This window comes from Pinus tabuliformis, chromosome 5_1 (genome assembly GCF_031772625.1).
Source record: "Pinus tabuliformis cultivar Carrire ecotype Pingquan chromosome 5_1, CPIR1, whole genome shotgun sequence".
NCBI classification, from domain to species: Eukaryota; Viridiplantae; Streptophyta; class Pinopsida; order Pinales; family Pinaceae; genus Pinus; species Pinus tabuliformis.
This window is the reverse complement of record NC_142305.1, coordinates 610,093,080-610,104,521: the sequence shown is the minus strand read 5'-3', so window position 1 is coordinate 610,104,521 and position 11,442 is coordinate 610,093,080. Positions and strand designations below refer to the sequence as shown.

The window sequence follows — 11,442 nt, the reverse complement described above, 5'->3', positions numbered from 1 at the left end:
TTTATCCATAAAAAAAAAGCTTCCACAAATACTTTAACAAGAAAAACATTACTCAAAACTAACAATACATACCACAAATATAAGGAAAAAAAAAACCTCTTTATAAATCTCTTCCTTTTTCTTTAAACCAACAACAACTTCATTTTTTATGAACCCTTTTATAAATAATACCACCACAATTTTCATTCAATTATTGTATAAGCATTTTTTAACACTCGGAATAAAACTTCTTCTCTTTTCTAAAATGCAACCCCCTTTCTATAAAAACAACCTCCTCTCTTTGGAGCCTTCAAACATTTTTTTGGAAAATCTCTTGTAGGTAATGCAACCACTTTTGTTTTTAAATAAAACATTTTAAAATAATATAAGCATAAGGTTTATGAAGCTTCGTTTATTAAGAAATAACCCATATGATTTTTTTCGTGTACCTTTGATTTTTCAATCGTGCTCCCAATCTGCTTTGTGCTCCCATGACCCATGCTTCAAACCTGGACTCTTTCGTGCCTTTTAAAAAAAATTGACTTGAGGTTCGAAACACCGTAGGGCTCGTGCTCCTCAAAGTTCGGGACGAAACTTCGGCTCCAGGCTTCTCGCTTGTGGTTGGGAATGTCGTCAGCGCCCTTATCGACAGAGGGCGGCTGCATTGATAAATTTACAATTTCCTAAGTTTCCTAAGTTCAACGCACGTGCTCTCTGAGCATGGGTGTGTTGAGCACTAATTTTTTTTTTGAATAAAATCTCAGCCTTTTTCTTCAAAACTGGCTTTTTCTCTGTTGCAGGTTTAAACTCTTTCAAACTTCTGATGCTCTCTGAAAGAGTATTATGCTGGTTCGTCTTAGGTAAACTAGAAAAAAAAATACAATGAAAAAAAACCTGGAGTATATTACGAATGAGTTAAATAAAATTATATGGGAGATATCAACAATAGATCACAATAAAATTAAACTAAACTAAATTAACTAATAAAATTAAACTAAACTAAATTAACTGAAACTGAACTACAACACTCCAATAAAAAATTTGGCCACTTAACAATTCATTTAAAATTAAATTCTCCAACAAAATAATCAGTACCAATTTAATTTGAGCTCGAAGATGAAATGTATGCCCCCAATACCATTACTTATCAGTACCAGTAAGGATATGAACGCGGAAATCATTACTTATCAGTACCAGTAAGGATATGAACGCGGAAATCATGACTCGTATCGGGATTGCAACTCCTTTATTTTTTTTTCAATATTTGCCACAACTAGGGGAGGGTCGCCATTACATGTGCGCCCTCCCCGCCACGTCAGATAAACACGCGTAAAAGCACATGGAGCCGGTACGACACCTGTCCACCGTGGAGCTCCATGTGTTGGCTACCTTATCAACCCATAAATCTTTGTGTTCGCGCCATTTCACAGGTTCGTTTGGGGTTTTTGCTGCGATGTATGAGTTTCCCTGTGTGTTTCTGCTCGGGGCCGGTCGTTGGGCGAAGCCCCCCGCCGATTATGGCACGGGACGGCCCCGGAACCTGCGCACTTCGTCGTTTATAGCTGTGCTGTTTGAGGCGTTTGTTCGGTTGACAGGGTTTGTGGACCTGCGCGCTTCGCCTGGTATGCAGGTGCTGGTGCGAATGTTTGCTGGAGTTTCAGGGTTTGTGGTTGGCACAGCGCTTCTCCTTTTCTTGTGCTTTTCCGCCTGGAGTTCTTGGTCGTTCTGGAATGTCAGTTGTTTAGCATTTCTCTGTTGCTGGTCTTATTCGACGATTTTGTTGTTTGGGGAGGAGTCGGTCGCTGTTTTACTGAGCTCGAGGTCAAATGGTGTTTTGCTGTCAATTTGCTGTTTTGTGGTGGTGTTTTTGTGGTTTTCAGTTCCCTAATATATATTTTTCTTCTCGTTGCAGGTGTGCAGAACGTCGTTGCAGGTGTGGAGAAGGTCTGGCGAGCTCCAGGGAAGGTGGGGGAGGTCGGCGACCATGTACCCGGTAGGATTTTAATCCTACCAGCATTCTCTGTGTTTTTCAACACAACATCTCTATTTTTGGATATTTTGTAAACTTTTATGGCATTTTATGGCATTTTTTGGAGGATTTTTTTCCGAGGGTTTAGGGTTTATGGGATATTTTGAGCTGTTTGTTGTTGAAGGTTTAGGGTTTATGGGATATTTTGAGATGTTTGTTGTTGAAGGTTTAGGGTTTATGGGATATTTTGAGCTGTTTGTTGTTGAAGGTTTAGGGTTTATCTGAAATTTCGTTGTTTTCGCTGTTTGGTTGCGCTGAAAATAACAAATTCTTTAATGGCCATATGTATGGGGCAGTGTAAGTCTACCATTGCAGTTATTTAACTATGGAGGAAGAGAAGTCCTGTTCGTTTTTGGAATTTGTTGGAATTTGTTACTCCTAGTTATTAATTTTGGTGCTTTTTGCTATGTTTTGCAATATGGATATCCTGTATACACAGTCCTTTTTGTTTCCATGCTGACGTTGCTCTCAATTGACTGATTTGAGTATATTTATAGTTTAAGCAAATATGGGGTTTTTTTTGTTGCGCTGAAAATAACAAATTCTTTAATGGCCATATGTATGGGCTACCATTGCAGTTATTTAACTATGGAGGAAGAGAAGTCCTGTTCGTCTCTGGAATTTGTTACTCCTGCTTATTAATTTTGGTGTTTTTGCTATTTTCCTGAACCTGATGTATATGTTTTGCAATATGGATATCCTGTATACATAGTCCTTTTTGTTTCCATGTTGACGCTGCTCACAATTGACTAATTTGAGTATATTTACAGTTTAAGCAAATTTGGGGTTTTTTTTGGTTGCGCTGAAAATAACAAATTCTTTAATGGCCATATGTATGGGGCAGTATAAGTCTACCATTGCAGTTATTTAACTATGGAGGAAGAGAAGTCTTGTTCGTTTTTGGAATTTGTTACTCCTGGTTATTAATTTTGATGCTTTTTGCTATTTTCCTGAACCTGATGTATATGTTTTCGGACCTCTGACATTTTCCTTTCCTCGAGATGTCTCGGACAGTGGCTGTCATATGCCACCCTTTTGTATCTTATGATGTTTTTTATATTGTCAATATAATATGTGATGCTTTTTTCTCTGAAAAAAAAAGTTCACACATTTTACAGTCGATTCCAAAACCGGTTACTGATGGTTACAGAGATAAGAGAATAAATATTTTTAGTAATGAATTATGTTCTCATACATAAAATGCATTTCAATAACTAACCCTTCTCGGGCTCCAACGATAAAACCTTACTGTATCAGTGACTTTTCATTTTAATTTAATTAAGGACGTGGATCATGTAAATGAACAAATATGACTTATTCCTAGGTCCCGCTGATTCAGTTGTTCACTTCAAAGTTCTAATGTAAATTAGTATATGATATAATAGTTTACTCATTGTGTGAATATCTGAAGTAGTCTCTGTTTCTAGCCCGTCTTAGGGTTCACTGACTAGCTATTACAGAATACAATGGGTAGAAATTGCTTTGTAAGCATTATGGTTGAAGCATGAGCTATCAAGTTGAATGATGTTCCTTTTGATAACGGTCCACTTATTGGAGCCATAAGTGAGTTTAGAGCTTTGTACAGTGCTGCAAATTTGATGCCTTCAATGTTGAGATCGAAGGCATAAAAAATACAATGTATAAAATGCTCTTAGAGAAAAGATCATCCAAAGATTATTGGGTTGAGTGTCAAACCCATCTCTCCTAACATCTGATGTCAAAATTTATTGACCACATGAAAAGCCATTGAGCCATTGAGGTGCGAACTGTCTAGCCATTGAGCCATTGAGGTGTGAACTGTCCACTAAGTAGAAGAACCGAGACATATTAATATGGAACCACATATAGAAATCGAAAGAATGTTCAATACGGGATGATCAAGAGTATCTGTCTCAGGGTTTCCATCTGATTGTGAGGGAGTTGAGTGGACAAAGCTATACTTCTCCCTCCTTCACTTCCAGCGAACAAGGTCATCCCTCCAATTGCTCCCAAGAATGGGGCTTGCACATTCAGTGGCCTTACTGTTCATTTTAATTTAATTAAGGATGTGGATCATGTAAATGAGCAAATATGACTTATTCCTAGGTCCCTCTGATTCAGATGTTCACTTCAAAGTTCTAATGTAAATTAGTATATGATATAATAGTTTACTCATTGTGTGAATATCTGAAGTAGTCTCTGTTTCCAACCCGTCTTGGGGTTCACTGACTAGCTATTACAGAATACAATGGATAGAAATTGCTTTGTAAGCATTATGGTTGAAGCATGAGCTATCAAGTTGAATGATGTTCCTTTAGATAACGGTCCACTTATTTAGCCTTTTTCATGCTCAACTTGATAATGAGAGCAACTTGATAATGAGTGCTCTCAATTTCTCAAGTGTCCCCTCAATGAATAAAATTGTTAGTGGCTTTTTCACATTTAATAAAACTTATTATGAGGTACATTGCCTCCTCATTGATTTCTGTATTTAGCCTTTTTCATACTCAACTTGATATTGAGTGCTCTCAATCATAATAAGATTGTCTGGTCATTTGATTTCTATATTTAGCCTTTTTCATATGCAACTTGATAATGAGTGCTCTCAATTTCTCAAGTGTCCCCTCAATCAATAAAATTATTAGTGGCTTTTTCACATTTAATAAAACTTATTGTGAGGTAGATTGCCTCCTCATTGATCTCTGTATTTAGCCTTTTTCATACTCAACTTGATAATGAGTGCTCTCAATCATAATAAGATTGTCTGGTCATTTGATTTCTATATTTAGCCTTTTTCATATGCAACTTGAAATGTTATTATTGAATCCCCAAACATCGCAGCAATGACCCCGAACAAACCTGTGAAATGGCGCGAACACAAAGTTTTATGCAATGATATGATGGCCAACACATGAGCTCCATGGTGGACAGGTGTTGTATCGGCTCCATGTGCTTTTACGCGTGGTTTTCTGACGTGGCGGGGAGGGTGCACAGAATAACTTATAGAAATAGTTTTATCATAATTAATATTTTACAGAAAGACATATTCCATTGAAAATTTCTTATCAACACACAGTTAGGTTGCCACAAGAAATCACTACTAGGTTGTTAGCCAAAATGTTTCTTAGGACAAGAAAAAGATACAATCTAGTGTTCTAAGCCAAAATATTTTTGTGATAAGAAAAAGATACAATCTAGTGTTGTAAGCCAAAATGTTTCTGTGCCAAGAAAAAGATACAATCTATCCAAAATCCACATCATAATGTGGTTAGAACCAAAAACATATGGCACCCCTATTCTTTATGGCCCTGAGAATCTTGAGTGCCAAAACTCCCCGAGTTACCTTCTTGAGCCAGGTAGGTTGGCCTACCAGTCAAGGGCTGATTAGGAAATGGTTGATTGATGCCATATGATTGATTCCAATTTGCAGCTTCCAACCATGGAGGTACTGAGTACCCATACCTCACATTTTCCCTACTGACCCCTGCATTAAGTGGAGGTGTGTAATGAGCATACAGAGAATTGACACCAGCTCTGGTAGGAACAAGGCAAGTGGGTAAACCCTCAGTTTGATAGTGGGGCACTTGAATGTTTATGAGATCTTGGAATAATGGTGTATTGTCTGCAATGGAGTCCAATGAGTTTGAAATAATCCTGGTTTCATCAGCTATTCTTGTATCGTTGATCATCCCTTGTTCCTTTTCAAGCATTTGTTGTGCCTTTCGTTTTTCCTTTTCCTGTCTTGCCATTTGCTTTTGTTGGTCTTTAACTTGCCTTGCTTTATCTCTTTCAATCCGTTCTTCTGCTCGACGTTGTGCTGCAACAATCCTTGCTGCCTTCTTCTCCTTGACTATATCCTTCTTTTTCTGTTTTAATTCTTGCATTTCAAATTTCTTTTTTTCTGACTCAACTAACAGGTTTATATAGTCCTCTGAGGTGAGTAACTGTGAGCTTCGGCCCAGACGAAGACTACCTGGTGCACCTTGATTTTTTTTCATTGATACTCTCTCTACTGGTAGCTTTAGGAACCGTCCAAGTGTCTTCTCCACCCCTCCCACCTGCATGTCATTGCTTGGTACTTCCCTTTCAGTATCTGTTGGAACTGATTGAACCATATCATTATCTTCATTTGATGCCTCATTATGTCCTTCATCTTCTTCCATTGATCTATTGTCCACAAAAAAATGAACAATTTCACTGTTCAATTCTACTGGTTGTGAGGGCATGTTCATGCTTTCTTCATTGGTTGCTGAGACACTATGTGCATTCATATTGATCATTGCTTCTGCTAGCCATGAAGGTGGGGTTACTTGGCTTGGCAATGTCAATTGGTCATTGTCAACTGCATGTTCAACAATATCATTAGCAATATCAGCAACAGGAATTTCATTTTCTTGAGTTGGTGGAACAATCTCCATGTTACTAGGAATTTGTTCATTGTTATATTGTGTTTCACATACAGTTTCATCATCTTCAGCATATAAGTGTCCTTGAGACAGGGAAATCATATTGCCAGCTGCAACAACATCATCTTGGTCATCTACTTCTTGCACTTCAACACTTGTTTGGACATTCCCTTCTTCCTGACCATCCACATGAAACGCTTGGCTACAACCAGTATCATGCATAAGAGCATCATAGTTCAGTGGCCAGATTCCTGTCCTCCTAAAGCCAGCCTTGATATTTGATGGTGTCAAAGCCCTTTTAAAAGCTTTACTTGCAAGCTCTGCTAGCTCAAACCTTTTCACCTCAACCCCTGGATTCTTTGCCATCCATGCAGCACGCTCCGACCTGAAATAGTTCTTGAAAGGGCCAAACACACTAACATCAAGGGGTTGCAGCCTATGAGTGGTATGAGCGGGCAATGTCAACAGGTCGATGCCTAAATTGTTTGCTTCCTCAATTGTTTGTACAGCCATGTGGCTCCCATGGCCATCTAATATCAAAAGGTGTCTGTTATTAGGCGAGACGCCACCTGGTACCGATGCAGCAAAGTGAAAAAGCCAACTTAGAAACAGTTCTTTAGTCATCCATGCATGGGGATGTGCAGCCATGCATGCACCTGGTTCACAGTTCTGTATATAGTTTTTCAGTTGATTTTTACCTTTGAATAGATAAAATCCTGGGATTGAAGTACCAATTGCATTAACACAACATAAAATAGTTATCCACTCCCTGCTCTTGGGCAAAATCTTTGGCACATTTCGGCTCCCTCTCTTGGCAATTACCCGCATGCCACAATTCCTCCCTGCCTGTAAACCTGTTTCATCACAGTTCCATATATGGTCTGCTCCATAAGCATGTTTATCGTAAGCACTAGAAAGTGTGTCATAGAATTTTTGCACAACTGCAGGGCGCAAATTTAATGCTCTGTCTCTGTCAAGGCCCTCAGCAGTACGCAATACAAGTTCTGGATGCCTTTTTTTAAACCCAAACCACCATGATTTACCAGGAAACCCATCTTTGAATGGGTTTGGCCTCCCTTGACAGATTTGAGCAACTGTTGATTTGAGTTGTATCAACTCTAGCCCATGTCCCAGTTGGGCCATCTCTTTACACCACTCAACCACCTCGGCCTCCTCCTCCTCAGTCATAACTGTAAGAGGCCCTCTACGTTTTGTATGAGTCAGTCCATTTATCCAATAATGTATTGATGAGGGAGGAATACCATGTTTTTTTGCAGATGCCCGAACTGAGTATCCATTAAACTCTATGTCGTCAATTGCAACTAACATTTGTTCTTTTGTCCATCCTCTTATAGCACTGATCTTTTTAGTTGAGCTTGCCCCTTGGACTGTTGTTGATGGTGGTTCTGTGGCTGATGCTGTGTTAACATCAGCGGCTGTCACATGGTCATTTTCAACAATGTTCCCTGGTGCATTGCCGGCATTGACATCAGCTGGCCTGTCATCATCGGACGATGTGCATCGCAGCTGCGCACCCCTTGTCACTCTCCTACCACTTCTCCTTGTACGAGCAGAGTAACTTCCTTTTGCCATAGATGCAACAACCTGTAAAATTATTGCATGCATTTAGACATTAGAATATATGTCAAATTATGCTTTATTACTTCTGCAAAAATTACTTTTTCTCTATTACAGGAAATTATCAACATGTATGTTGCATTTAGACATTAGAATATATGTCAAATTATGCTTTATTACTTCTGCAAAAATACTTTTCCTCTATTACAGGAAATTATCAACATGTATGTCACTGTTTTCATATATCATTTTCCATTTACTTTCAACAGCTTTATACAGCTAAACCAATGAGGTATGTAAACATGTATGAATTACGTCATTCTCCTTATATCTGTTAAAGATTAGGGAATACAGGTAATAAGTAGGTCTATTCAATATGTACTTACCTTATAGAGTAGAGTGTAATCATTACTAATGGTTGAATCAGTGCCATAAGTAGAACCATGGAAATCAAAGTAATGAGGAAACAGAGCTTGTTACATTAGGATATGCGTATACAGTGATTACAGTCTATCCATATGTATTACATTAGGATATACATATACAGTGATTACAGTGTATCCATATGTATTGATTATGTATTAGAACACAGTAGTTATGCAATTAGAACACAGTAGTTACATATGACTCTTTCTAACCATGCTTGTTTACCTAATTGTGTTTTCTCATTATCTCAAATCTTACAGTCATCTTACATTAGGATATGCGTATACAGTGATTACAGTCTATCCATATGTATTACATTAGGATATACATATACAGTGATTACAGTGTATCCATATGTATTGATTATGTATTAGAACACAGTAGTTATGCAATTAGAACACAGTAGTTACATATGACTCTTTCTAACCATGCTTGTTTACCTAATTGTGTTTTCTCATTATCTCAAATCTTACAGTCATCTAATCCGCTCGGGCTTCCATTCTAAGAAACCATTCCTCAGTTCTATGGTCCATTCATCAGTAGTAGAAATTCACTTATTTGCATTCTTTCGACTCAATATCAAAATTTTTGCTTTCTCAATAGCTTCATGCTTCTGAAAATACATGTCTTTCGATTATGTTTCAATGTCTTTCGATTATGTTTCAATGTGATGTTTCAATGATGATTGTCAAGGTCTGAAAATATGTGAAAAATTACTAAGTTTATCAAAGTCATTAAAGTTACAATTCGTTTTTGTTCTATGTTTTAACTCATTCTGCATAGAACCCAAGCCATAATAATCGCTCAATTCCTGTAAGCTAAGCTTCAATTCCTGTAAGCTAAACAAGCTATGACTACAGTGCTAACTGCCTTTTTACTACCTACCTTTTTTTGCATTGCATCAATCTTGGGCTGGAAATGGTTCGAATGCTGGCTTTGATTCTGATGCTATTCAAGGTTAGACTCGGTCTCCGATTGGATATGGCTAGGGAGATGAAACTATATAAGGAACGGGAAGGGATGTGGGGATTGCTTGCTTGGAAGGATAGCGAGTCATGTTTCTTCTTCCAGTGATTAGCTATTGGCCATGACTACAGTACTAACACGACATACTTAACCTCTGTGATATGTAAGCTGTAATCACTATTACATTTGATTCTATGGTCTCCTAGGTGTCATAGACAATCGGTTTTACTTCAGTTTAATCGAGTTTCATTGCAGTCATTTATTTTTTATATTTTTCATATAATTTATTTAGTTATTTTGAATATTGTGAAGAACAATCTCTGCTCCAAGATTTCTCTCCATTATCTGTGACTTAATTTACAGAGCTGAGTTATGTAAATCCCCATTCCTTTGGTCCAACTTTTACAACTTCGTATGGCTCGGGCTCTCCATACCCTAAGGTCTCGAGCTCAACGAGGTGAAAAGATATGAAGGCCAATAAGATGGTCATCTGCTATGTTACTTATAATTGTGTTTTCTCATTATCTAAAATCTTACAGTTCTATGGTCCATTCACCAGTAGTAGAAATTCACTTATTTGCTCTATGTTTTAACTCATTCTGCATAGAACCCAAGCCATAATAATCGCTCGCTCAATTCCTTAAGCTAAGGTGTAAGCTAAGGTTCAATTCCTGCAGAACCCAAGCCATAATAATCGCTCGCTCAATTCCTGTAAGCTAAGGTGTAAGCTAAGGTTCAATTCCTGTAAAGTAAACAAGCTATGACTACAGTACTAACACGACATACGTAACCTCTGTGATATGTAAGCTGTAATCACTATGAAGCTGATGATATAATAAGCTAGAACACATACATAAACTCTGTATAAAAAAGGTTAACTGTAACTGTATAGGTTAACTGTCACCCTATGGACAGAACTGTAATGTAAGAAATCTGATAAATGAAAACAATGAAAACAGAACTGTAAGAAGAATGAGTTGTAATTCATATAACTAACTTGAATATATTGGCCACTGTTTTGTGATGTTGTCTTCAAGTTTGCTGAATAGTTTGAAAGCATAAGATGAACTTCAACAGTGGGTGGACTTCTTTTATAGTTTTGGGGACTTGATTTTAATTGGTGGACATGGATGCACATGGATTGCAATGGCTTCATTTTGAATGTGTGGTATGGATTTAATTTGATGTGATCTAATGGTTGGGAATTGTTTATTTGTTGATCCATGTGCTTTGATCTGTTTTAATGAGAAATAGAGTGAGATGGGTGTCATTTATTGCAGTTATTGGGTCTGGGTATCATTTATTGAACAAAGTGGATTTAATTGTTATTGGGTTGGGTGTCATTTATTGAACAAAGTGGATTTAATTGTTATTGGGTTGGGTGTCATTTATTGAACATAGGGTGTTTAGCTGTTGAACAACACAGCAGTTATGCTGACATACATTCCTTTTGTTATGTGCAGGTAGGCATATTTATTTGGGATGCAAAGTTGCAGTTCTGATGAGTGGGGGTTGAAGTGACTGCTGTTTTGTACTTCTGGAATAGACCAGTTTGGAAGCCTTTATGGCTCTAGCTGTTTTCTACTTGGGTCAATATGTTTTGCAATATTAAGTAGTAAAATACTATTTATGGACACTTGTGGGCCCAGTCAATGTATGGGTGATTTTTGGACATAATTTAATACTTATTTATACATAATGTTATTTATTTCTGTCTAAATTTTGGTTTCAAAAGTCTTAATCACTGGTGGTTTGGTGGGACCAGTATTATATCAACCACTGGTCCCTGCACAACATTAGGAATCTCTCCCCTACGTGATCCTGGTAATAAAACATATCTATAGTACGTATCAAGACCCATAATGAAAACCTGTCAAAGTTGCTGCTAATTATAGACAAATAGGAGGAAGGTCGTCGTAGCAGTCAAGAGTAGAGCAGTCGGGCCATAAATTTAACGTATGCCTTCAGTACATATTCGAATTTAATGATTCCGACTTGGCATTATACCTATCGTAGACCCATTGACTCGAAATTTTTGCAGGACTGCACAAGACCAGGGCTACAACATTCGAACGATGG

General features: G+C 37.7%; 1 protein-coding gene across 1 annotated transcript; it reads left to right on the top strand.

Annotated features, from left to right (window-relative positions):
* The first annotated feature begins 1,339 nt into the window (after positions 1-1,339).
* Positions 1,340-11,062, top strand: LOC149166408 (uncharacterized). Its single transcript, XM_089431339.1, has 3 exons — positions 1,340-1,800; positions 1,892-1,972; positions 10,827-11,062. Exons 1-3 carry the CDS (start codon positions 1,433-1,435, stop codon positions 10,828-10,830), a joined length of 453 nt encoding a protein of 150 aa, XP_089287465.1. The 5' UTR covers positions 1,340-1,432; the 3' UTR covers positions 10,831-11,062.
* Positions 11,063-11,442: the final 380 nt, after the last annotated feature.

What these genes read in the sequence shown, in the direction of transcription:
- LOC149166408 (XM_089431339.1), top strand. Translation starts at nt 1,433, where the DNA reads ATGTATGAGTTTCCCTGTGTGTTTCTGCTCGGGGCCGGTCGTTGGGCG. An exon ending in GCTGTTTTACTGAGCTCGAG is followed by an intron (nt 1,801 to 1,891) that starts GTCAAATGGTGT and finishes TTCTCGTTGCAG; the next exon opens with GTGTGCAGAACGTCGTTGCA.